Raw genomic sequence first — 27,671 nt, 5'->3', positions numbered from 1 at the left:
CCATTTCTACTGAGAAGCAAAATTGTTTGGAACTGAAAGTATAAAACAAATCTCTGGAGGTTGTAGCTAAAGCTGGCACCTGGATTGCCATTTGTCTCTACATTTTGATTGGTTTTTGCATGGACCTTTTGTTTAATGTACTTATCTTCTCTACTTCTCTTAACTGTGCTTGATGATGCTGACCATACAGAATTTTCTCAGGTATGATCTATACTGGGAAATAAGGGGTTTTATTTTTTTAATCTGTGGCTTTAGTTTTTGCTTAGTAATAATCATGGCTAAAGATATTGCATTACTATATGATGAAGGATATAGTTGATTCAAATTCTTTCTAACTTGCAGTAACTTAAGTCATTTGTCAGCTTCCACTTTGTGGCCTGTTATCACTCCAATAACTGTTTTGCTGATACTTTTGTCTTTTGCAAGTAGTAAATTTGTAATGTGTTTTCTGTTATAATTTCTTAAAGTTAAGTCCTCCAATAGTTCTGACGAATGAGTATCTATGAACTGTGCATGTGTGTTTTTGTTTTTTAGGCACCTCATGGGAACAACTGAAAAAAGGCTGAGGAAGACAATGCTGAGGGAATTTTAAAATATTATTGATTCATTTTAAATCAAGAATTTGACACACTTTTTTTTTTTTAAATAGGCTTCCTATTTGGCATGTCTTTTGTAAAGACAGTCTTTCATCAGCAGTGCAATATGCTTCAGGTGATGCTTGTGCCCTGGCAAATGATGAAAATGCCCAGGAAAAGGTATGCTGAATAAATCATGTTAATTAGCTACTCAGTCTGACTTGATATTAAATAAAAAAAAAATTGATTCATACACTTTGATTCATAGAGTTTTCTTGACCAGAATGTTTAATGTACTCAGTTGTTCTGTGAATCATGATGTTATCTTTCCAAGTTTTTGTTTTCCTTTACTTCAAGTTTGTTGCTGTTATGTGACCATACAGCTGGACAGTTTGCGAGGTGGGGGAACAAACGGAAAGCTAGTAATGGTGGCTCAGGTTTTTTTATTTGGGTGCCAGATGTTAGAAGAAGTGGTCATCAGGGGTAGAATGTGGCTCTGTAGAGACCACGATAAGAGGTGATGGCCTGGATAAGTCTAGGCCACAGTATGCCAGTTGCATCTGTGTTGTGTTAAAAACCCAGTGCACAAATGATTGCTATCCTAAATAGAAGATTTAAGATTGTTTCATTAAGTCAGTATTTATCAGTTTGTTTTCTTCCTGTTTAATAAAAATTAATAAAGCTAAAATACGTATGTGAAATGCTAAGAAAAAAGATTCTGTCCCATTCTTATTTACATTACTCAGCACTTTAGGTTAAATGGAGTGTGATCGTCCCACCCGGATTAACTCATTAAAAGTTTCTGCATATTGCAATTTCATAGTGAGTTCCCAAGCAGTTGAGTCATATCAAAAGTCATCATAATTTCATTTATTTATTTACACAGGTAAAGAATCAGTCCTATGATAAGCATGGGTAGTATTGATGTTACTGGTCTTCCCATCGCCTCCATCAATCAGTAGTAGTGCTAATCGTGGTCCTCATTCCAAGAAAACTTTTATATGCTACATCAAATGTGGAAAATGTGTTGAGCATTCTAGTTGACTCAAGTGGAGAGCTTCCTAACAAGAAAAAAGTACTTTAAATATTGTAGGTTTCTTAAGCATTTCCACATCTAGGGTAGCTGTATTTTTTTTTGCCAGTTTGTGTGGCCAAATAGCATTCAGTCCTGTTCTTCTGGCTGCCTGAAAAACGTCCTGCTCGAGTTTAATGGCTGATGTAACAAAACTGGAAAGATCAAGTAAGCTTTGAGACTGAGAAGCCACTGGTGTACGTTTTTCTACTTTTTTCCAACGTTCTTCCCTTCATTCTAGTAACATGGCTGCATTGTTAAGCAGATTTCTCAACTTAAAACCAAAGATATGAAGTATACTGTACTTTTTACTTGTTAAAGAAAAATCTCTTGGGTGTATAAGAAATCTTGGGCATGTCTCTGTTACTCCTAACTAGGCTGCTGGTGGTGTCCTGCTCAAGAAGAGCAGTCTTGCAGCCCTTGATCAGTTTTCCTTAGATCAGTTGCCCCTTTGAGGCATTGATGCTATTTAATCTTAGGGACTAGGATGTGAGCTGCTAATAATTGGGGAAAAATGTTGCTTAGCTGTTGTCTTTAATTTGTAGAATGTTGTCTAATGTTGTCTTTGAGCTCTTGCCTGCTCAAGTTTGTACTTCCTGCTCTTCCAGTGTATGCCTTAACTCTCTCAAATGAATATGATCATGTAATCTTGTAATAGCATACCAGCCCATTTTGGATCTGAACACTAGCACTTCCAGTGTTTGACCACAGGATTTTAGATGGCCCTTATAAAACAAAGGGTGTGTAAATTTCTACCAGATTTTTTGCTGTATTTTAAAGTATTGCTTAAAAATAACTTGCATAGGTTGTAGTCATAACTTAAAAAAAAAGTTTGAGGGGCAAGTAAATTCTTGTTAGTTCTACAGTCTGGTGTTTTTAAAACTCTTTTTTCCTGTGAGTAGGTATTCTTTTTTACTTTGTGAATTCACTGCACCTGGTTGTAAATCTTTAGCTGTAAAAGAGAAAGTTGCTTTAAAAGGTTACAGCAGACTTGTGAAATTATTCTAGTTCTGCTGCTAAGACTGCTATAACTGAAATGTGCCGAGTGTTATTTTTTAACGGTTGTCTGTTGCAAGTCATTGTAGGATCACTTCCCCCCCCCCCCGCCCATTTTGGGCAGCACGGATATAGGGAGGATTTGTCAATATGGGAAGACATAGCAGAATGATTGACTTCCCTTAGCACAGAAATTGAACAATTTAAGACAATGCTGAAATGGTCTTTCCTGTGAAGATTTAACCGAATTGTTTTAACTTGCTGTGGTCTTCGTTCAGATGAGATTTTAAACATAAGTGAGCAGTGGCTCTGAGGATTCATGTAGCTTAACTTCTTGTTGATATTTTGGTGGTTGTAAAGGTAGTAGTATTCAGTCTGTACCAAACGTAACTCCTCTTACTAGAATAGAAGGCCTGTGTTACTGCATACTTACTGTCATTTTACCTTTAATATACTAGGGGGAAGAGGCTGGTCCCAGACTGGAGTCTGAGCATGCAGGCTCAAGTGCACAGAGTTACTCTACAGAAGAGCTACTTGATGACTTTACAAAATCTGACCAGGCAAGACTTTTATTTCATTCACTCTCTCCATACACTCTTCAAATGCTTCTTGGGTTTCAGTGTCTTTCATATTTGTTATCTAAAGCTCATAGTAACCACTTATCGCATTTCACTTGCACGTAGGGTTGCTGTCACTTGTGTTTCCAATGGAGGAAAAAACGTGTGAACTAGCAGCTTTTTATAAATAAAACATAAAAAAAACCTTCTCACTGTGGTCTTATATATAAATCAGACTTGGTGATTGTAGCAGTCCATTTTAGCTTTGACCCTTCCTGGCTTCTGTCAGTTCCATTTCCTTTGTTAAAATGGAAAAAGGGTTGTATGTGCCATTGATAACATTAAGTCAGTGCTCGATGTTAAATGTTACAAAGCTCACTGTTACAGATGATTTATTTAATATGTATTTTGAGGTTTTGTAGATTACAAGACACCATATGTAGGACATACTTCTGAATATATATTGTGTGGTTTAGATGTGTAATTCCATTCCATATGTAAAACATTCCAGACCTCTTCATGTTCAGTTAAATGACTTGGACTAATCCAGCTATTGACAGGAGGCTCTTGTTTAATAGTGTTTAATAGTATTAATAGTATTTAGTATTGTTTAATAGTATTACTGCAAGAGTTAACTTGACCTGTTTCAGTAGTTATGTACTCTTCCAGATTCAGAAAGCCTTATTTTGATTATGCTGTGTGATAGCTTGTGAAAACTGAAGAACTAGAATAAGTAAGACTCAAGACTACTAGACACTCAGAAGTGATAAACGATTTACCTCTTTGCTCAGTTACAACATGGAATAGACTTCTAAATCATTTCAGACCTCCATTGCAGGGATAAAATTGAAAGCCTTCCCCAAAATTAAGCTTAGGATAAAAATAGTAAATGTAAATTTTATTGTAATGGAACATGCCAATAGAACCGTTTATTTCAGTTGCTGAAATACTCAAGCTTGTTTTCATGTGGCTGTCTATAGAGATGCATGGTTGAGGAAGCTGTTGCATATGCCTTCTCAAATTAATATTTTTACACTGTTATTGCAGACTATGGAAGAGTGTTGCAACTATCCCAAGTACCACTGAATACCACCTAGGTTTATGAAGAAAAGAAAATTTATTTCTTAACTGTCTTGCTGTTTGGTTTTCAGGTTCATTGATGAAAGAAATCTAAGCTACTGAACTGTTAAAACTCCATACTAGACGTTATTGTATGATGCTTTTCCTATTCAAGTTTTGAAAAACATATGTTCATCTGTAATGTTTTCACAGACTACAGAAATGAGTGAAGCAAGCCAGCCTGAAGTTGAGACTCCACCTTCAGTAGATATAAACGAGGCTTCGTCTAGCATAGTCACAAGCACTGAAAACATTTCCAGTTCACCTACCTCAGAGATACCTCCAGTCTCGCAGCCCGAGTAAGCTTTTTTTATCTTATTGTTTTGGTCTTTGAGAGAATATCACTTACTCTGATGTTGTTAAAAGGGTTGCCTCTTCAGGTTTAGTAGGGATAAGACTAGACTACTACACACGATTCTTTTGCTGTACTTTGGTTTATGGTGTCAGTGCTAATGGAATACACCATCATTTACTCAGTGCGTGGATTGAGAGTTGTGTACTTGCCTGAAGTGTCATAGTATTGCCGTTATCAGTTTCTAAGCTGCTGCTTTGACAGAAAAAATCCAATGTCTTTTATGTGCTAGATAATCTGTACTATAAAAGCCTTCAGGTCTTTACCATTAGGATTTCTGCCCTTCAGAAATGTGCTTTCACATCTGTGAATAACAAGCATCAAGGCTGCTTCGGTGATGGCCTCTACTTTCGTTAAAGGATGAACTTTGCAGGATTTTGCTCCAGGACTTGCAACCAGAGCAGTTTTAAATAAATTCTGATATTAAGAGACTTTTGATGAAATAGTAAATTTTAGTATAAATGCAGCCAAGACAGTTTGTAATTCTGGTACTTAGTAGTGTATTGCAGAGTTACCTCTGCTGCAGGCAGTCTTCAAGAGTTAATGTGCTTAATCTTGTTTCCCTTTTGTGGAATGCTGTGCTGTCAAACGTGAACTGTAGTATGGAGATTGATGTGTATATACTTGTAGGTACTTTCACAGAATTCTCCTGGGCTTTTTTGTGTGTGCTAAGGGAAATATATTTTTCTGATTGTCTGCTGATAAAGATCTAATATTTTGGTAGATAAAAATTTAACACATTAAAAATGAAGTAGACTTCTCTTGTTCTTTGGTGTTTCGGATTTTTTAAGAGTCCAGTTTTTCTGGTTTACCAAATTTAGTTTCTTTACCATAGAAAAGGTCTTGAAATCTTATCTGCTGACTGATCTTGTCTAGTCTGCTAGGGCTAATGCGTAAGTACCTTTTGGTACTTCATAAGTGTCTCTTTAATTGCAAGTCTTTGAAAAATCAAGCTTCCCCTATTCACAGTTTCTATAAGGAAAAACTGGAATGTAATTTCAGTGTGTTTCTTTTTATAGCTTTTGTTGGCTACTGTACTAATTTGTTTGTGTAACATAATGTAAGTCCTGCTGTTGTCAGGTCTTAGAATGGGATTCAGGATCTTCTTTTCTTTTGAACATTCAGCTTGGTATCTTGTAATTGTTGAAAATAGTCTTGCTGTCATAGTTGGGTAATACTGGAGTGATGAACTCTGAAGACTTGAACTATGAAACAAGTGAACATGGAAACTTGTTTGGGAGCACCTGATACAGTTAATGCTTGGCAGTAGTGTTCTGACACTAGTACCATTTACAGGAAGAAAGGGTAGAATGAGTGTAGGAGAGATGCATATTTATACATTATTTCAAAAGTCAGTTTAGCTTTAAGTAGTAATAGGTGGTCTGTTTTTGTGCAGATTAACTCTAATATCCAAAACAGCTGTAGTCCAACTCCATAGTTAAACACGATCTTTAAAAAGACTCAGTTGCATTTGTTATCTTTAGACAGAATTTTTCCTGGTTTAGATGCTGATTCTCATCACTGTGTCACAAAGTCCAGCTCCCTTAAGTGTTACTGGTCTGATATTCCAGCAGGACCTTTTAGTCAAAATATTCTGGAAGTAAGTTTATTCCAAACTGTTTTTACTTCGTAATGAATCTTTTTTTTAGGATAGCACTGATTGTAGCTTTTCTATCCAGACGTAACCTGGGGAAAACTTCTTGAAAAATAAGCTGAGCTCCTCTTCTGGCTGCAAGTAAAGACAGCTGCCATGCAAAGTGAGCTTGGTAATGCACTTTAAAAATTAAGGCAAAGCTACTAACAAATGAAAGTACCCAAAGGAGAGGGAGCACTGCAGCTCTTAGGCTTGTGCAACTTACCTTCTGCCAAAAGTAGTTACTTGAGGCCAGTCAGGTACACCCCGGTGTCAGGGTATTTTTAAGTTTGTACTTGTCCCATATTTTATTCAGCTGATAATTACTCATACTGTCATCTATTCACTGAGATCAAGAATATGTGGAGCATGTTAGTTTTAAGTGTAGTGGTCAACCTTACTTCAGTCAAAGTGTTACATGCAGAGCTAAACTGTGTGCATTTCAGATGTGTGCGTTTTGGGGCATTCAGAGAAACTACTCTTTGTTTGTAGCTAATAAATTCTTGTATTCCTAGCATTTGTTATGTTTTGCTACCTAGCAAAAAGTCTTGAATACCTATGAGTTTTTTTGGTTTATGCTGTGGGAACTTTATCATATGAAAGGTACTAAAATTGACTCCCTGTGTGTTTTACAGCTGCTTCTGTTGATGATTGTAGCAGAACCAAAAAGATCCTCTTTTAAGTTGCTGACATGCTGTTTGTGTTTTTGCAGCTCTGTATCATGATATTGGATTAACCTAGTTTGCTGATGTTGAAGAAAGCTTATGTTGAAATTTAGGAGGCAGAATAAGGACTTTTACTTATACCTGGTTTTAACTTTCTAGATCAATATGAAAGTCATCCCTGTACTGGAGAAGTGAGGAAAGTCACAAAAGTTATTATTTATCCATTTTCTCTTCCCCACCCATTCCATCATTCCTAAGGAGCATATCGGGAGGCTTTCTTTTTATTTTTTGCCTTTGGCACACTGACTCTGTTCAGTCTTCTTGGGAGAAGGGAAGTAAAGCAGTGGGCAGATTAGCCAGTTTGGGCTGTTTATGCAGCTTGGATAATGGTCTGTTGGCTTACCTCATTTTTATTACACCAGCAAAAAAAAAAAAAAAAATCCAGTGGAAAGGAAGTCTGGCTGGCTCTACTATATATCGGTCTGCCATCCCTTTTCTCCACTAGTTTTAGCCAAGTTCTGTTCTGACTGTTTCCCATTGACTTGGGAACTTTAGGAGCTTTTAGTGATGGAATTCAGTCTCGTGTTTGATTCCTTTGTTGAAAGGGAAAAGAAAATTGCTGGCAGTCAGGTAACTATGAAGCTGTTCTTAGTTTGTAGTGATGATGAGAAAAAGTATCCATTGCAGTGTTTGCTAAGATGTTTGAGAGTTCTGGGAGATGAGAAGCTAGCTCTGAGTTCCTTTGGTGGGACAGGCAGGCTGGAAAAGGAAATTCTATTCTTGCTTGGGTACAGCTGAGAATGCAGTTCCACAAGTATAGCATATTTCATTCCTCCTTTCTTAATTATTTCTGTGAGACTGTTGCTTTTTTAAAACTTTCAAATATCTTTAGTTATGTGGTTGATTAGCAGGGTTGCTTGTGTTAATCAGAAGGGTAAAAAGCATGTTATTTCTTTCCCTTCAGTGCAATAGAAAATTCCCGTGCTGATATCCCTGTAGTCAGCTCTAGTGAAGCTGAGCAGTCAGAACCTGACTGTGATATTGGTGGGACACTTGAGGCTGACCCTCAGAGTGAGCCTTCCTCTTTTGTCAGTCCACCAGAGAGGTGAGTATTGAAGTAGGTTGTGAGTCTGAATAATTTAAAGGTAATTGGTTGGGGTTTTTTTCTGTCCTGGCCTTGCAATGAACATGTGCATGTGCTTGCTTATGTACATTTGTGTGCGTGTATGTTTAAGATTGCATATGGCTGAAAAGGTGATAATTGTATAGGTCCTAATACTCTTAAAACTTTCAGCCTTGCAGGTCAACATATAGAGAACATATCATCTTCACATGGCAAGGGAAAGAAGACAAAATCTGAGTTTGAATCGAAAGTGTCAGCAGCTGAAAAGGGGGCAGATGAGCAAAAATCTGCTCTGAATGCCTCAGAGAACTTAAAAAGGGAGGTAAGCAGTGCTGATATCCACTCAGTACACACAGGAGCATAATGACTTGTGTTAGGTTATCACTATTGTTAAAGATGAGCGATATCCATCACTTTTCTGATTGCCTCACACTTTGAGCACTGTGTGTGGTTCTGATATGGCCATCTCAATAAGGGTATAATAAACTGGAAGAAAAGGGCAGCAAGGTTGATTCATTGGCACAGAACTGTTTTTCTGAGCTAAGTCTCTTCAAATACTTGGGGAAATCAAACAAAACTATCTGGAGCAGAATCCAGAAGAAATGTTCTTCGTGTAACGGATAGTTTAACTGGGACTTCCTGCAGGATGCTGTTTTGGCTCTTTTTTGAGGGCTTTCAGCTATAGAACTATATGTGAAATAATTCTTGCTTTAAGTGCAGAGAAAATGTCGAACTACAAAGCAGTCATTCTGGAAACTACCTGTAAAATGTTGTCTACAAAATGACCTCTACACTTGAAACGTCTAGCAAAAGCTTTTCACATGTCCGGTGGTGTATTGGAAATGTGTTTGTACAAAGGAGAAGTTAAGACTTGAAATGGTATAGCGTATGGTTAACTTAAAGGGTTGCTGCTTTGTCAGGCAAGTCCAAAACATTATTTCTTTGATCATTAAATAAAACATTTTAAAATAATAACTCATTCTGCTGTTTTCTGAGGTGTTCAGAAGCTTCAAGGGACCTCTGGAATTCTGTCATGACCAACGTTCATATTTGAAGATTTCTACTACAGGGAAACATTTTCTCCTTAGGAGGAGGAAAAGCAAAAATCTTGACGAAAAAGCAGATGTTTTATGAGACGGAATGCTTATGTTTTACTTTAAATGTATTAGTTTAGCCACAAAAATTACCGGCATCTCAGTGAAAGAATCTATAATTCTGGGAGTAAATCATTACATGTTTTTTCTGGCTTGTGAGCTTGCCTTGTGCCTTGGCACTAAGTTTTTAACATTGGTTCAAACAATGTATCTGCTGTTGACTTGATGAGAGCATGGTGTTTTTTTTTTTTTTAACCATTTAAGTTCATCTTTGTTTTCACTGTTGGTTCTGAAAAATATTCACAATTGGTGGCTCTTTCTTTTGCAGAAAGACTATAAGAAAACAGGAGAAATTGACCCTACGTCAGTCATAACTCCAAAGGACCCTGGAGACATTCCAACATTTGATGAATGGAAGAAGAAAGTCATGGAAGTGGAGAAAGAAAAGAGTAAGTTCAGGATTCATTGGTTTGGTCTAAATACAGACCACTTTCATCTTGTCTCAGATTTGAATAGTGAAACTGTCTGAATTTGGAATGCAGCCTGGAACTTCATTTTTCTACTAGAACTACATAATTGATAGCATTTATTATTCAAAAGCAGTTCCCTGAAAGTGAAAAGACTGTTTGTTTTTATGGTTTGTTATAGTAGCAATATTTTCTTGTTCCTAGGTCAGTCAATGCACCCTTCTGCTGTTGGTGGGCAGCATTCCACAAAAAAGGTTCAGAAAAACAGAAATAACTATGCCTCTGTAGAGTGTGGTGCCAAAATCCTGGCAGCGAATCCAGAGGCAAAGGTAAGCATTTACTAATTATTAGTGTGTATTATTTCAGTTTACTCTTATGCAAGAAGTAGTACAAAATACACTTATTTAAAACTGAACACTGATTTCTGAAGTAATCTTCTATTTTTGTGTTCGGGTTTATTGTGATTTTTGATTTACAAAAATTGAATGTAAACTATGATCTGTCCCTTGTTTTAAGAGGGATCGCTATAGAGAAATTTACATCTTTAAGTGAATTTGGAAGGGGGAGCAGAGTCTATGCATTACAGAAACTGAACAAAGTTGTATTAAATGGCTCACCATAGTAAGTAATCTGTGATTGCCGAAAAGTAGTATGGCATACTGTCTCCTGTATATTATCTTGCTAAGAACGTTATGAAACTTGGTATTAGTCTATGTAACTAATATAAAACTTATTTCTGGAGAGAGGAGAAAAAACCCTTGGTGCTGCATTAGTATCTACCATACAATTTAAAATACTAATTCTCTTCTTTATTCAGAGCACTTCAGCTATTTTGATGGAAAACATGGACCTGTATATGTTAAATCCTTGCAGTACTAAAATCTGGTAGGTTACTGAGGTTTGCTTGTATGACAGGGGTGATTATAGTTTTCCATCACAATGGGTCTGTATGTATCCTGTGGGACTGACTTGACTTTGGTGTGCCTGCCTGAAATGTGTGTGGAAGGAACTCGACAGATTTAGCAGTAGACACTTCGTTGTGCCCCCCATAGAATTCTGTCTCTGGTATTGAGAAGTAAGTTTAAGGGGATAACTTTATTCACTTCAGTATTTGTAGGTTTTGCATAATTATAATCTTGCAGAAGAGAAAGCACTGAGTGTTCAAGTAAAGATTTTGGTTTCTTTCCCCAGCTCTCAAATAATTGTAGGACACGTGATCAGCATTTACCATGTATTAACTGGTATTTCAGGTGTGGTTTAAAGGATGTTTGCTATCCTTAATTTTCAGTTCGGTGACTTTTTTGCCTCTGAGTACAAGATGGATGAAGCTTTTGTAGCTGCAGGTGCTATCTAGAGTTACTAAGCTAGATATGCAGGTAAATGTCACTATAATTTTGAAGGGAGCAACAAGTGATGCCTCCTCATTGTACAGCATTTTTGTAGCGTTCTTTTATACCCAATGAAGAATGCAGTAACAAGATAAAGGAGAGGGGATTGTAATTGTAGAAGGAAAAGTGCTTTTTTTTTTTTTTACTAACTTCCTTTTTTGTCTTCAAGGTTTGTTATTGAGCTCTGTGAACCAGTCCAAGTAAAGCAGCTTGATATTGCAAATCATGAATTATTCTCTTCCACTCCTAAAGACTTTCTGGTGTCTATTAGTGACAGGTATGTTATCAAAACCTGCCTTTCTGAATGAAAACTGAAATAATTATTAAATAGATGGCTTCGTGAAGCATGATCTCTGTATGCTTGTTGTTATGCAACGTGTAATTCACTGACGTTATATGGATTTTTCTTTGTGTATATTATCAATTACTAGCATTCTTTTTCACATGGAAAGGCAACTGTGAGGTCCTAGAATACATGGTTTCAGTTCTTTCCATGTTTCCTGTATTTTTTTTTTCTTTGCCACCTTAAAAATGAAAAGGAAAAATTTGTTGAAAAGTAGCGATGAAGCAGTAGAAGTTATACAATAGCTAGGTAGTGGATGGCAGATCATAAAATGAACATGCCTTAACAGAATGCCACTGGACTTGTGGGCTGTCTCCTCCCTTGTCATTCAGACCATTTTCACATGTCTTCACTGTCTTCAATGCTGAACTCTGTCCAAAAAAAAAAAAACCCCAAACTATTAAAAAAAAAAAATTACAGTACTGAGGAAGTGGAAGGGGTAAGACTGCTATTGGTTGGCCAAATGGCTGATTAAAGGGTGGCTTTATTGTGTGTTAGGCAATGTCGTACCCCCAGTACTTTTAGGAGTGAGCAGATCATTCTGGTATGTGAAAGAGGAGACATTCACACAGTGTATCAAAAAAACTCACTTTCTTCTTCAGTGCTCAAAGCGTGTGGATTCTAATTTTCCAGACTTGATCTGTTGCCTGTTTCTAACTCTACTTTGCTCACAGTTTTTTGCTGCTTGCTTACAATAATATTTACAACTGCCGCTTCTGTGTCATGTTCTTCAGTGTTCATCTGAGGTGACTTTTTCCAGAAACTTTACTGTAGGCTAGTTGAATTTCAATAATTGGATCAAATATTGGGTTTCATCCTTCAAGGGCTTGCAAACTGTTTCAAGTTTGTGAAGAGGTACTGCTGAGGTTTTGTGTTGGGACTAGCCTTATCTTGCAACTCTTCTCTCTGTGATAAAACACATTGCCACTATCTTGCAACTGAAAAAAAAAATAAATGTGTTTTTTCTGTGAAAAGGCATTTTGAGAAACTTCAGCAAATTTCTGTAAACAGTGGGTTCTTGCATTTCGTTAGTTGACTCCATTGTTTTTCTTCCTAGGTATCCAACAAACAAATGGATTAAATTAGGTACTTTCCATGCCAGAGATGAGAGAAATGTCCAAAGCTTTCCTCTGGATGAACAGATGTATGCAAAATATGTTAAGGTAACTTAACACTGCAAAAGCATCCATGCTTCTCAGGACAGGAAGGGTTTGCTGGGCTTACTCTGTATAACAGAGCATCCAGAGAAACATGTTATCAAAGCATGCTTTACCATTAATTGCACTAGTTTTGTTAGTGGCCCTAGTGTGATTGGCCGTGTACTAGACCCTTGTCACACAATGACAAGTATATTCCCGTCCTCATAATGGCAACTGAGAGGGTCTTGGGAAGCACCTATTACCTTGTGTCCAAGTTGCTATCTGAATTAAGAAAAATCCAGATAGCGTTCTATTCTATTTGAGTTAATCAACTGACTCCTGAATATAAAATTGCAAGTATCAACCTATTTTGTCTCTTGGCTGTACTTGCTTTATGTATACATATACACACTCCCTGGAGCACAGATTAGAATATGCATATTCTTGATACTGTTGTGCTGTATTCCACTATACAGTTTTAAGTGAATCTGAAAGAGTAAGCATTTGAATTCTGGTTCTCATCAATAGACCCCAAGTGCAGTTTTGCAGTTATTCAATCATAACTGCGACTCATGCAAATTATTTAGGCTTACTGCTACTGGAGCACTTGCATGATCTCTTGGCCTTCAAAATAACTTAACTGGGATAAAAGCTTTTGTGAAAATATTGGGGGGTAGTGGAGGTTTAAATGAAAATAAAATACAGACTTTTAGGTCCTGTCCAGGGATGTGTTATCTTCCAATTATGGTGCTTTCAAAAAAAAAAAAAATTTTTGTTTGTGCTACTGAATTACGATTTGTGCTTTCATGAAGAAGTAGCTATGAATGATAGTTATTTAACTTCTCTACCCAGAAATTCTGCATGAGTTGCAAGATAAAGATTTCATTTATGTTTAATTCTGCTTTCTGGCTGAATTAATGCCTTAAGGTAGCTGGAATCTTGCAATTTCTAAGTGTGCCTAGTCTACAGAAGAAGAGTCCGAAACACTTTTCAAAAATTGATTTTTGAACTGGCTTAATGAACTTGTATAAAAAATAATGGAATTTTTTTGTAAGAGTGCTTTTATGGGACTAGTTATCTTGATCTCACTTGCAGATTATTAACAGTCCTTCATTGGTAGTGTCTACATAGTGGTTTAATAAATGCATTCTACACTTGCAAATTAATTTAGATTAAATAAATACCAGTGTGTAGTCAAGTTCTCACTAGGAATACTGATGACTGAAGCTTCCAAATGTATCATCAGATGCTCTATACATTTTCTTCCAGTAGTGTTTCTATAAATTGAAGTGTGTTATATTGAACTTGAAGCAGCAGCAGTACATAGAATGCATGCTATGAAGGGTTTTTTTCCTTTTGAGTCACTTTCTGTAATCTGTGCTCTTTAAGGGAAAAAAAATACACTTAGCAAATTTAATACACTTCAGTATTCTGTCTGCAATCATGCTGCCTAGAAAAACTGAGTAACTTGTTAAGTTCATTAATAAAACACTTGTTGCATGTTACCTTCTATCTGCAAGGTACAAGGGCTAAATGAAATCTTGCTACCTAAGGCAGATAAAGTAGTATTGCAATTTTATCCTTCATAACTTGTCTTCTTAGGCATTTATAGTACTGAATTAAAACCAACAAAACTCTGTAGTTGCCTGTGGCATGTGTTCAGCCTTTGTACTGACATCTATTTTTTTTTTCCCCCCCTCTTTTCCTTTCTCTCGCTTCAGATGTTCATCAAGTACATAAAGGTTAGCAACTCTTCTTTGGAATGATGAATGCATGGGGCTTGGGGTGTTCTCTACTGCGACTCAGCACTTTAATGCATGGCAAGAACAAATCTTTGAGTCTCTTCTGTTATGGGCAATCTACAAATTCCTTGAGTAAACAAAACTTGCAATTTCAAGATTGGATGTATATGTTGAATGAACTCTTGACTCTGTGGGTCTTTGGAGTTTTATTTTAAGTACCTTTTATTCTTTAGGTGGAGCTGATATCGCACTTTGGATCAGAACATTTTTGTCCTTTAAGTCTTATAAGGTAATATCTTAAATGTTTTGCTTTGTCTTTCTAGCTCCTTGCAGTGAGGATTAGTGTGTTTTAATAATAGCTGGGCAACAAATTCTAGTTTTCAGTTTAAGTTATTTGGAAATATTGTGAATTGAAGTAGTTGCCGCATTTACCTGCTGCATAGCATGCTTCATATCTGTTTAAAGAAGCTTTGAATCTTGTTATTTGATTCTCCAGTATGTAAGGAATAGTTTATATTTGCGGGGGGGTGTTAGGAAACAAGAGCATGAGCAGCTTTACAGGAGGACATGAGCATTTCAAGGCTGACCAAGTAAAACAAGGAACAAATGGTGAACTAAAAAGAGCAGGTGTGGTGAGTGCTTTTGAGAAGTTGCTGTGTTGCATGGCACCCCAGGTACATACAGTTAGTACTGCTTGGAATATCTAAATCAGAACAACTGTGTGTGTGTAGTTCAGAGAATAATCAGCCTCTGTACTGCTCCTAAAAGATAATTTCAGTAGTTCTGTCAAAGCTATGCCAGCATTTGAACCTGGGAACTCTAGTGTTGTGAGCCAAACCGTATTTTCAGTTGACAAGATTGCTTTAAATTGGATTGATTTGATTTTGGCAGAACAGGTCAAAGAGAATATAGCATGCAAAATGAGGTAGTCATGAATAGATACTCTTGAAGTTAGTCAAAGGTGAAGCTGAAGAGGATGTGTAAGAGCTCATGAAGAGCTTAAGACAAGGAAGTCTAGGTATGAGTTCAAGTAAAGGAGGAAATGTCTCTTTGGAATTACTAGAATTAAAAACAGGATCTTGTTTTGTTGCAGCACTTGAAAGCATGCAATGGACTTCATGGATACGAGTTTGTTAATACTGCTTATCAAATTATCTATTATGTCAAGTAATTACATGATTAATAGACTAATATTAGGTTTTTACTTTAAAACTTTGTTCTTAGGGTATTTGGTACTAGCATGGTTGAAGAGTATGAAGAAATAGCTGATTCTCAGTATCAGTCTGAACGACAAGAACTCTTTGATGAAGATTATGGTAAGCAAATAATTTCTGGATATTTAGCCATTCAGACATGTCTCGTGCTAGTCTGGTCACTCACTCTTTCCTGCATATGAGAAATTATTTGACTGCTAAATTTACTCTTGGTCTTGTTGATGGTATTTCAGCATTTTTGCGTTTATCCAACAGTCCTTTTAAGTTTTAAACCATGTGTTGTAACTGTTTGGAGGGTTACTTTAAAATGCTAGTAATAAGTCTCTGTTTTATTTGACAGGCTAGGCATGTGCTGGTGGTAGTAAAGGATAACTAAAATAATCAAAGCAGCTCACATGAAACAGGTTTATTCTTAGTGTCCGTAGCCCATTTCCTGAGATTGTATGATCAATGCTGCAAGCAATTGGGAAGGTGCTTATTTTGGCTTGCAGACTTTGTGTTTAAATAAGAAATATGAAAACACCTACCTCCAGCTCTCATGAGGAGGAGGGGGGGGAAAACCCTATACAAAGCTCAATGAGCTGTTTGCTGCATCTGTGTCATGAATCCTGGGGAAACTGAAGCTTGAATCCTGAATCTCTTTTGAGTTTCTTGTCTTTGGATTTCTCATTGCTTGGAGGTTGATATTTCAGTATGTAGTCTCTGACCTTTAACTCCATTCTTATTGTTTTATTTTAGTGCTGTCAAACTGACATAGTTGAATGACATGTTAAATCTTGAGGTTTATTTTCTTTGCCCATGACATTTAATTTTGATAGTCATAAGTGTTCTTCTTCGTACATAGATTATCTGTTGGATTACAATACAGGGGAAGAAAAATCTTCAAAAAATCTCCTTGGTTCTGCTACAAGTGAGTATGATTTATTAGAAAGATTATTGCTGTGGTGAAACAAAATGAGCTACTTGAAAGTGGAATGACATTTTTGCCATGCAACAGCTATGACTTTCTTATTTTTCTGCCTAAACAATTTATTGTGATTCCTATTTAATTGCATATGAATAAATAGTAACAATTTGAAGTTGAGGTATCATTCAAGAGTTCTAAAAATAGAACTTTCCAGATCTCTATTTTTTTGGAAACTTCACTTTCTGTACTTAAGGATCCTGAACACTTAAAAATAGGAATGTTACCAAGGGCTATAGATAACCAGTATTAAAGTGCTGTAGAACCTTAATTATTCAGAACTTGGAAATCTGTGCTTAATTAAGGTGCCTTATTTATAGAGGGCAATACAAAGATTTACTTTGTACAACTTAAAAGGAAGGGATGGAGAACACTTTCTGAGGAGGCTTTATGTAAATATTGTAGCTTCTATGTTCTTTGTAAGAGCTGTGTATTTTTTTTTTGAGACAACTAATGGTTCTTGACTGTCTCTTGTCACTTTTCCATTGGTAGACCTCTAGATGTGGGGTTTGTTTGGCTAAGAATGCTTGAATATTCAGTTTTAATGGTATTCTTAACTGCTAAATTATTTAGGATAGTATCAGCTGCCACACAACTTCTTCTAAAGAGCCCTTATACTGTACCATTCTTCCTTCTGTCCCAGTTAGTGAAGATTTGTTACTGTAGTGTAGATTTGCACTCAAAATGAATGCTCTTTGTACTCAGGCTTTCCTTTCACCCCATAGTGGATCAGAGCTGCAGAGTTCTTTCCTACTATTTCCTAGGAGGTAGTTGTCACTTAAGAACTAAAAGGCCATGGCTAGGAATATTGCACAGCTTAGTGCAGTTTTCAAAGAAATAGATAGTGGAAAAGACACTCTATTTCTAAATGTTAGCCTCTGACAGATGAGAGAAAGCAGTACATTCTTCCCTGACACTGCTTATCTCTTATCTGTGACTTTCAAAGTTTCTATCTTCAAGCTGTCTTGATGAGGTGTATTCACGTGTTCTGTCTGCAAGTGCAGTATTGCAAGGGTTTTTTTGTTCACTGTCTGAAAAATGCAGTGACTTTTCTATTGCTTTTTTAGAGTACTAAAGCTATGATGAAAAGATTTGAAACACCTGTTACTGTTAGTGCTTTTAGAAAGGCAGCTGAGTACTGAAACATTGCAGTGATCATTATTTACTTCTGGCTGGTGGATCTTGTTAATGAGACCTTTCATCTCTGGCAGGGTAGTCAGTGTTCCTTTTTTGAAGGAGTACTGTGTTTGAGTGTTGTTTTTTTTGTGCTGCGTTTTTTATATGTGCATGCTTGGACAAATGTGATGGAATTCCATTTTGCATTGTTTGTCTTTAAATACTGATACACAGTAAGGAAGAGGGACCTCTGAGGAGGAGATAGTGGGCTTCTCGGACGTTTGATCTCTTAAGAAGTATTTTACAGTCTTCCGCTAGTCTAACCTGTGAGGGTAGCTCACTGTTCTTCCTCCTGCCATTCTCCTAGACTGGCAAGCTTCTATACCAACTCTTAATTCTCCCTCTTTTTCTGCTTCTCCATCAGTAATAAGAAACCATTCATACTTCATTTAACATCTTTTGTTTATCATGACTTTTCAAAGAATACAGCCCCAGATAAATAATGTAATTCAGGAATGTAGTCTCTGACGCGTTTTGGAGGAAAGGCAGAACCAAGGTTCTGAACAGAGCTTCCTGGAGTCCAAGAAATTTGTCATTACTACTAAAATGCCTCTCTAACTTTATGAACTTATCCATGTAATGTACAGTACAGATGTATGTTGGTGGGTGGGGGAGAAACGGGCAAAATTGGGCCAAGTTTTACATGTTTACAATAAGGTGCCCTTTCCCTGTTCTTCGTCTTCTAAATAAGCCTGGCAATGATGTTTCTTTTCAATATCAAGACCAAAGAGTTAGCTGTATCTAATATATGTGCTGATATAGAACAGACCCTCTTTGCACTTACTTCTGTAAATTTTGGGGTGACAAAACTGTTCTACTTAAGATTCTTAAAAAAAAAAATCTAAGCCAGATCTGTGGATATTTGTTATGGTTTTCTTCCAGTTGCCTTGACTGATCTAGATTGCATTCAAGTAACAGATTGTAAAGTGTAAATTTTCTTCTTCAAATCTTAAAATAGTTAGAATTGTTATGTTGCAGCAGTATCAGAGCCAAAAATAAGATTTGGGATTAAGGAGAGAGGTATGATGCAAAATGGCAGAGATTCCAGCTTAGTTTGAATGAATCTGTAGTTTTCTGTATCTGTCCTGCTGTGGACATCCTGTGTTCAAAGGCAGAATTCTATCTCGCTCACTTAGCAAATGACATTTCTTGAGTCACTTCTTTAGTGCTATTATGACAAATGATCCAACCTGTCTTTATTAGAGCTCCTCCGTTTGAGTGTTCAAGCTCTAAATTTCTGGCTTGAGACCTCCCTCAGTGGGTTCACACACTCAGATTGTCAGAAAATTCCATGCTTAAATATTCTTCTGTTTGTCTTACTGTTCCTTGGTTTCCTTGGTGGACTAATGATCAGTGAGTACTTCTCACTGGTATTAGAAGGTCTAGCTGGTGAAGGTTAGATAGGGGTTTTCAAATATAGGTTTCTAGCTTATAAACTTATCCCTTAAAAGCAAAAGATGCATCCAGTGTAATAGAATGACTAGGTTTTTTTTTTTTATGTCCTTATGCTGTGATTTGTTTCAAGCAAGTGTTACAAAATAGCGGATTACTCAGTGGTTCTAATTTCTGGACCCTCTGAATATGTCCTCTTTTGATTAGTTGTTTTCTCTTCTAGATGCTATCCTAAGTATGGTGAATATTGCTGCTAATATGCTAGGAGCCAAAACTGAAGAGTCATCTGAAGCTGAAGGTATTTTTGTTTTTTTAGATGACAATCACTCTGGAAAGTTTTAATTTATTTTGTTTAATTTTTTTTGTGAGGAGTTGGATGATCTATGTTTAAATGACTTTTTCACCTTTTATGGGACATCTGATTTGTGCTGTAGACTTCTTATCCTACTGACTGTGAAAAGTGGAACAAAGATGCTGAATTTGCTGAGAAAGGGAACTGATACAAAGATAACAGACATGTTTGTTCAGCTGTATTCAGAGATCTTTACTCTCTGTATTACCCAGCTTCAGGTGTAAAGTCTTAACCTGCTGCTTCTTCCTGGAAATATTTTGGGACTGTTCATAACACTGTATACGCAAACTGTCAGTAGCACTTTCATTCAAATAACTTTGAATGACATCTGCGGTTAATTTGGTGGTGCAGTTAATAATCTAAAAAAACCCAAACAAACCCAAAGTTCATTGAAAACAAACGTAGTTCTTGAATTTTTATGTTCATGTTTTCCTCCTTCCTGTAGCAGGGAACGAAACTGTGTCTGAAAATGTCACTGCCACCCCTGCAACTTCAACAGCTGCACCAAGGCTACCTGAACCAACTCCTGTTCCTTCACCAGAGTAAGTGATGGGTGTTGGGGTTTTTTCAGTGTGTTCCTAGCAGAGACTGACATGCACCAGTCTGGAATCTTTGGTAGTAGAATGTTCAGATATGGCACACCGCCTTAAATGAATAAAAAGGCAAGTACTTGAAATCTGTAGTATGATAATGTACTAACTAGGGAAATTTATTGCTTTAGTTACTGTTTATAGCTATTTCTGTTATGATATGTTTTGTTTTAACACTTTACTAAATGTCAAAATGCATCACTAACTTTCTCAGTTGTTTGTATTACTTTGTTTAGAAGAAGTAGGAGGAGTGTTTTGCCCTTGGCTATTGCAGATTTCTTGGGTGGAAACTGATGTAATATTCTTCCAGGTTTTGCAGGCTGTTTCCTGCAAGGGAGACTAATTAGGAATGTAAGTTGTATTGCTGAAACTTCAGTTATTGTATTGACAAAAATTCTGTTTTAGAAGCTCATATTTTTTTGCTAGGCTTTCCTTGATGAAAATACGTATGCAAAGATATGGAATTAGGTTGGGAGGAGGAGTTGTATATAGATATTATGTGTGTGTGGTTCCCCCCCAGTTGATTACAATTGTTTAGAATTGATCTGGCCACTTAGAGCTGAGACTCTATAATATTCTATAATAGACTCTCTTAAAATGTTAAGACATGACTTGTGCTGTATTTAGTGGGTTTATGGTTTCCTAGCACTCTGATTGTTGAGAGACTGAGGAAGGTCAGTGGGAAGGCTGTGATTCTTGCATTTGAAGATTGCAGCAGAAGAGTAAGATGCTTGCTATGTAAGAACTTACTGGTATTTGAACTGGTGACTTTTTTCAGGGGTGAGGGAAGGGGCAATATCTGATTGAGAAGGCTTGCTCTTTCAGAAGCAACGGTCGAAATAATTTGTTTGCAAATCGGGATTGAAAAACACCAGAGAAAATACTAACTTACAGAATTTCTGACTATATCCAAACTGGTCTTTGGTCACTGGAATAAGCTTTGCTAATTTTCTAAGAGATCCTGCTTTTGCAGTCTCCCAGAGCAGGCATGTAAAACTGTTGAAGTAACTTCCTGTCTTTAACTCTTTGTTGTAGACTTGTTACTACAGATATTCCACAAATAGATAAAGAGCAATTAATTGTGGATATGACAAAAGAAAGTCCTATTGTTCAGCTAGTACAAGAGTATGAAGAAGACACAAGCCAGTCAACGGTAACCTTGCTGCCCAGTGACGATCAGGAAGAAGAAGCATCGGCATGGTTTGAACTTGAGACAGAAAAGTACTGCTATGACATAGCAACAGCATGTTGTATTTCCACCTTTTCAGAATACCTGTTTAAATGGTGTTCAGTTGCAGTAGCCATGCATCGGCAGCGTAGTAAAACTGACAGTAAACAAGGACAAGATTACTCTGCTGATGGTCAGCAGCCACAGGCGGTTCTGACCGAATCTATACATACATCAGTAGATGAGCCTCTGCCCGAGCAATTAGACAGCAAAGTTGAGAGACCATCTGGACCTGCTGTTGCAGTTGACTTCAGCAGTGTGGTCCATGAGGGCATCAGTAATGAGACCACAGATTCCATTGAACTGGAACCAAGCCATCCTCAAACTGTCTCTCAATCCCTCCTCTTAGAAGTTACTTCTGAAGTTAAGCCATTGCCAACAACAGACATGGCATTGGAGCCTGCAAAAGAAGATGCAGGCCAGGTAGCACCAAGGGTGACTCCCCAGGTGGATATAGCTGAGATCAGTGCAGAAACAGAAAAGGCTGAGAGCTCTGTTGCAGAAGAAAACCCTGTAGTTTCCGAGACGAATATGGCCACTGAGGTAAAGGAGATGAGCACAAGAGAGACTACTGCTACTCCAGTGATTTTAAAGCCTACAGAGACTGTTCTGCAGCCTGAATATACACTGGGCGTGTTAGCCAGCGATGCTGGGGAAGGAAAGGAAAGCACTCCAGAAGTGCAGAAACCTGTTTTGCCTGCTGTTGAGTCTTCTGTATCTACTGAAACAAAGGAGGATGATCAGGCAACTGAAGAAGCTTTAATGGCAATTCCTGTCTCTGGGGGACCACAGAGAACAGCTACAGACTTCTACGCTGAATTGCAGAATTCAACAGATCTAGGCTATGCTAACGGAAATCTTGTTCATGGATCGAATCAAAAGGAGTCCGTCTTCATGCGCCTTAATAATCGCATAAAAGCCCTAGAAGTAAACATGTCTCTCAGCAGCCGTTATTTAGAAGAACTTAGTCAGAGGTAAGTCTGAGGAAGACTGGTAAGAGTCTTATCGCATGTAAACATGATTTTAGCCAGCTATACAAAGGAACGTACACATATGGAAAGCAGTACAGTGGAAGCAGAGTATAACATAAATCACAGCATAAAGCTTTACGGAAAACTGAGAAAAGTACCTAATCCTAGGTGGCTACTGGAGACCTAGATGTCTGCGGGTGACAGGGGTTCTTTTTCTGTATTTCAGATACAATCACGTTTATTTTGTTTTGAGGAATATTGCTGTGGGTTTTTATAGAAGGATAAAGTGTTGCCAGGATGTAAGCACTAATCCTGTCCATAATCCTTTCAACAAAAGGGCATATCCTGCTGTTGCTGTTACAGGGAATGATGCAGATCTACAATGCTTTCTTTACTGAATTGATTGTTTCCACTTAAACTACCGTGTTATCTGTAATAACTCTTGTTGAAGAAAGGAGCATGGAGAGGGAACCAAGAACTTTCTGTGAGGGATGGGTGTATATTAGCGTTATATATCTGTGGTGCTCCTTAGCCATAGGAGAATCAGAAAATGTACCCATTTCAGAATTGGTTCCAAGGAAGGGACTCTTAGTTATATTTACTGTTGTGTTGTCTGTCCTGGCAGTTGTGTTTGCAGAGAATTCTCCATAGTGAATTCCAGTAAATTGGCGCTAAGCTCTAAGGTGTTGAAATAGATTTGACTTTAACCTTGGAAAAAACCCACAAAAAAAAAAGACACACATCTCTGTTTTATGTGTGAAACTTTAAAAGAAATACTACTTGATATTTAAATAAAACTTCTTTGGGCAAAGAGACGTTTTCTGCTGGCATAGTTGTATTTTCTGAAGACAAATCTAGTGCCGAGGAGTTTTATGAACTAGCACTTCAGACCTTTACGCTCTTTGTTTTAGGTACCGAAAGCAAATGGAAGAAATGCAGAAGGCTTTCAATAAAACAATAATAAAACTTCAGAATACCTCAAGAATAGCAGAAGAGCAGGTATGGTTTGTTGGAGTACTTAAGTGTTTTCCTAATTAGGAAAGCTTACTTTTAAGAAAGAGTTGCAAGGAGGTGCAGAAATTCTCTTTAAATTGAAGATTTTTATTAGCTGCATGTCTGCCTTTTAAAAGCATCCATTCCGTACTTCCCAATTTTTTTCTCTGTAATAAAATTTTTAGATACGTTCCCAGTTGTTTTAGAATAAAGCCATTTCCAGCTCTGTTTTCTGATTTTGTATTTGAAGAAAAAATCAGTTGTCGGCTGGTAATGCTTAAAACTCTTAAATGTCTTTATCAATGAAAAAGTTATCCAGGTCATTTCCAACCCTTGTTTCCTGGTTGTAGATGTACTCAAAACCCCCCTTGTTTTTTTTAACTTGTTTATTTTCATCTCTGATTTAAAGTATAGATAGACGATTGCCCTGATGCTGCTTAAGAGACCTAGCCTTTAGAAAAGGGGAGGGGTACAATAATGGCTTATGCCAAATTTGCATTCGAAAGTGTAGTGCATTTAATAAAAGCTTTAGTTCATTCTTTAAAATGTGATTTAAGGAAGTGGGAGCTGAAGGGGTTTTTCCTGCTCTGCGATCCTAGCTTTCCTGAGCAGCTGTGAAATATAGTGCAAACTGCAGTGCTGAATAATCACCAAAGCAACTGTGCCTGTGGCATTGCAGACTTAATCCCAAACTATCTGAAAATTTCCAAAATGGAGTCCCAGGCCTGTAGTTTGCTCATCCATCAACAGTGAAGTAAATAGCAACTTCCCTGAGATCATATGCATGCTCTTTTCTGCTTTTTTTTTTTTTTTTTTTGAACAGTATGAAATGCTGGTCAGTCAGAGGTGCTCCTCTTGGTTAACCTCCCTTGATATTCTACTCACCTTTCTTAATTTCACATGGGATTAAGAATCTTGTTATTAGGGCTCTTTCTGGGAAGGAAATGATAGCTGCAAAGGACTTGTTCCTGGCTGGCTTGGGCTCCTGTCATTAAGTGGCTGGCTACCTGATCGCTCAACAGAAGCAATGCATCAGCCCTCAGACTTTAGCTGTGCTGGGTCATCTGTGTGTTATTTTGTAACACGACAGTGCTCAGCTTCCTGGTAGTTATTGCATGGAGCTGGCTACTTAATCTGCCTTTAATGAAGATAGCAGAAGTCACTGTAACGAAATGGCCTTGGCATAATGTTACAAAACGTTATTTGATAAGTGAAAATGTTGATGTTTTTAAGTGTGTATATGACTAATACTGCTTAAGCAGTTTCAAATGTGATATGAAAGTTGTGTTGAAAACAATGCTGAATAAGTCACATGGCTACAAATACCTGGCTGTGTCAGACAGAACGGTAACTCGATACATGCGAGACTATATGGTAGTGGGAACCTGACAACTAAATAGCATGGTCATGACTTTCTTTAATACAGGATCAGCGGCAAACAGAAGCCATCCAGCTGTTACAAGCACAGCTCACCAACATGACGCAGCTAGTTTCTAATCTGTCAACAACTGTGGCGGAATTAAAACGTGAGGTAATTATAGTTCAGCAATATGGCATGAGAACTCAAAGGAAACAGATGCATAAACATATCTCAATTTGAAGAGGCCTGGAGTGTTTACACGAAGCTTTTCATCTGAGAAGTTGTCTGTAGTGTTGCTTTCAGCCTACTTTAACAGCTGGCCAGGGGAGGGGAGGAAAGCTTGAGTAGCTTGAGCTGTATTGTACACAGCAAGATTGGTAATAATTTCTACTACAGCCCTACTAGCCCCATGATTGTAGTTGGAGCTAGGGATAAAGATAAGACTTAGAATAACTTAATATCTCAGCCTTCCCGTAGTGCATTGGAATTGGTATTGTTCTGTGAAATGATTCTTGATGAAATTAGACTAACCACTGACTTTGAAATGGCAATAATGGGATTTGTTGCCCATATAGAATGTTTGACCTGTGTCAGAGGGAATGGTAAAGTTCACGCTTCCAGAACTTTTCTGGCACTTGCTGCGTTATATGATGAGTTGGCTTTGTTATACAGCTTCAGTAAAACGGGATGCTTTGCAGTGTCCAGCACTTATATTGCCCACTTAAATATTAACAGACTCTTGCCATAGCAGGTTTAGTGTGCAAGAGCGTACTGGCCAGTGTGAGAACTGGGCTGTAATAACAGACGAGTATGTGGAGGGTTGCACTCTTAGCTACTGAATGGGAGGCTCGTATGGCTAAGGCACCCTTCTCCTTTCCCCTCTGGCTATTGTGATCTTTTGAGATTAGGGAATCTTGGCAACAATATTAGGAACATGTTCTCTCAGATGTTTACATTCTCCAGCAACTGTGCAGTTCATTTTTTTAAACATTATCTGCAAAATACTCTTGGATTTCAGCTGCTGTATAATTCTAATAAGCTTCATCTGTCAATCTTCAGAAGTGAACATACTTGAAAAAAATCGTTCTGCTACGTTGTGAAATGGAAGAGTAGTCAGAAAGATGAAACCCATTGAATCAAGTGAATATAATGGTATTTATTCTGTGAAGTACTGCAATGTCAGCTGATGAAAAGCATCACGTAAAATTGAGATAATATTACATCCATGTCAACTGTAAAGCAGAGAAGTTACTTTCTAGTACACTTTCTTATGGAAGTATATTACTTTCAGATAGGTTTGAATGCTCTTTGCAAGGGGCAGCTGCTTCTTTAAGTTATGGTAGTGCTGTAGTCAGTGAAATCTTGTCCTGTGTTACCAGGTAGTGGTTTTCAGCCTTCACTCTTTGAATGCTTTGTAGCCAGTAGACTACATCAAACCTCTGAAAAAATACTCAAATTTGGACAAGTGTTTAGTGAAATTGGAGGAAAGTGACTTGAGAACATGTCTATTGTGTTCTTTTAAAGATTTTAAGATTTGAAACACAAGATTAATAGCATCATTAAATTATTCTTTGTCTTTAACAACTATATCAAATTCTTCCAGGTTTCTGATCGCCAGACTTACCTTGTGATTTCTCTGGTTCTCTGTGTCATTCTGGGCTTGGTGCTTTGTGTGCAGAGGTGCAGAAGCACTTCTCAGTTCTGTGAAGATTACCTCTCAAAAATTCCCAAAAGTAATCACTACCCTAGCCCCAAAAGGTAAGGTATTTATATTTGAAAATTAATTGTTCTTGCTGCTTTTATTGATATTTCCTAAATCCTCTGGGACTGGCACAGCTGCTTTAATTGAGTCTTCTTTCTGCAAACGCAAAACTGATAGCAAAGAGCCATTACTGCTCTGTAGTAACGCTCTCCTAGGGGCGTTTTGGAGCTACTGCACTTAGCATGCCTTGATAGGTTGTTGCAAATGTAGCACTGTGTCTGTTTGCCAGGCTTTCTTGGGCACCTCAGTGAATAATTCTGTCGTTCTGGCAAAGATGTTTCTTAATGGAAAATGCATATGGCGAAGTCCTGAGAAAAATGTGTTTAAAAAAGCTTTGTGGATTTTGTTTCCTAGATGCTTTTCCTCCTATGATGATATGAATTTGAAAAGAAGAACTTCTCTTCCACTGGTCAGATCACAGTCTTTTCAGCTAGCTGGTAAAGAAGGTATTATTCACGTATCATACATCTAGTCTCTGGTGTTACTCTATTAGCGCTATACAGTGCATGTGTTACTGCCAGTGTCTGAAAATGGAGTTGCAGGTTAATGTCAAAGTACACTAGATTATAGTAGTGCGCGTATACATTCTGTAGGACAAGGTGGTTCATGAACAAGTTACCCAGACACTCACAGAACTGTGCTAAATTATGCTAAAACATTAAATGTAGTCTTTGCTGTCATATATACTCTACAGATGTTTTCTTGGGGTTAGTAGCAATCCATGCAGGCATTCAGGTCTACAAAGCCATGAAGCTTGCAGAAAGTGGCTTTTTTTTTTTTAATGCTAGCCATGGGAAGTCTTCCCTATGTCTCAGAAGCCCTGATAGCCTGTCTTTGAAACTTGGCAGATATTTAGGATTGAAATTTATCAACTGTAGTAAGAAAATTTAGACTATTTATCTTGGCTGGGGTATGAGGAATGATCTGGTCTTCTCAGTATTCGTGTTACACTCGGGACAACTGAATTTTGATTTCTTAGGCCGTCATCATCACGCAAAACCAAAAGTGTTGCAGATGACAGTAACTACCAAGTATGCAGCTGACACTGCTTTTCTGGGTGCAGCCAACTTGCTTCATGGGTTTTTGTACTGTGAATAAAACTGCATGAAAACTCGTGAGTTGAATTGGGAGCATGTTGCAATAGAGACTAACTAAGGCGTAGACTATTTTTTTTGCAAAACCACGCTTTTTACGAATTCTCCCCTGCTTCAGCTTGGAAGAATGATTTACAAAGCGCTGATGGAGGAATGCCAGACTGGTCTCATGTCAGTCTGAACATCGGTGTCCTTGATAGGTACACATGCTTCTAGTATCTGTCCTGTCATGGGCAGGCTGCACATTAAACACCATTATATTGGTAACAGTTCATTTTCGTAGAAGCTATCTTCTGCTGACTATTGTTCC

At 37.5% G+C, this 27,671-nt stretch overlaps 1 protein-coding gene across 8 annotated transcripts in view; it reads left to right on the top strand.

Moving 5' to 3' along the window:
- SUCO (SUN domain containing ossification factor) overlaps positions 1-27,671 on the top strand; it is a 42,648-nt gene that overhangs the window by 12,523 nt on the left and 2,454 nt on the right. The window contains exons 2-23 of one of the 8 annotated variants that reach the window (XM_087732348.1): positions 650-755; positions 3,102-3,203; positions 4,473-4,618; positions 7,934-8,074; positions 8,264-8,414; positions 9,515-9,635; positions 9,858-9,982; positions 10,471-10,538; positions 11,211-11,318; positions 12,442-12,547; positions 14,245-14,265; positions 14,499-14,554; positions 15,490-15,581; positions 16,324-16,389; positions 19,235-19,309; positions 19,809-19,905; positions 20,989-22,155; positions 23,064-23,151; positions 24,572-24,676; positions 26,109-26,263; positions 26,622-26,713; positions 27,247-27,381. In XM_087732348.1, coding sequence (XP_087588474.1) covers positions 650-755; positions 3,102-3,203; positions 4,473-4,618; positions 7,934-8,074; positions 8,264-8,414; positions 9,515-9,635; positions 9,858-9,982; positions 10,471-10,538; positions 11,211-11,318; positions 12,442-12,547; positions 14,245-14,265; positions 14,499-14,554; positions 15,490-15,581; positions 16,324-16,389; positions 19,235-19,309; positions 19,809-19,905; positions 20,989-22,155; positions 23,064-23,151; positions 24,572-24,676; positions 26,109-26,263; positions 26,622-26,713; positions 27,247-27,365 — 3,307 coding nt within the window. In that variant the 3' untranslated portion in view covers positions 27,366-27,381. Of the gene's footprint in view, positions 1-649; positions 756-1,717; positions 1,845-3,101; positions 3,204-4,472; positions 4,619-7,933; positions 8,075-8,263; positions 8,415-9,514; positions 9,636-9,857; positions 9,983-10,470; positions 10,539-11,210; positions 11,319-12,441; positions 12,548-14,244; positions 14,266-14,498; positions 14,555-15,489; positions 15,582-16,323; positions 16,390-19,234; positions 19,310-19,808; positions 19,906-20,988; positions 22,156-23,063; positions 23,152-24,571; positions 24,677-26,108; positions 26,264-26,621; positions 26,714-27,246; positions 27,382-27,671 lie in introns of those variants that run through there. The other 7 variants (XM_087732347.1, XM_087732346.1, XM_087732342.1 and 4 more) reach the window with 7 other exon arrangements.

This window comes from Nipponia nippon, unplaced genomic scaffold (genome assembly GCF_047370975.1).
Source record: "Nipponia nippon isolate SJK-2023a ecotype South Korea unplaced genomic scaffold, ASM4737097v1 scaffold_5, whole genome shotgun sequence".
NCBI lineage: Eukaryota > Metazoa > Chordata > Aves > Pelecaniformes > Threskiornithidae > Nipponia > Nipponia nippon.
This window is presented reverse-complemented; position numbering and strand designations above follow the sequence as displayed.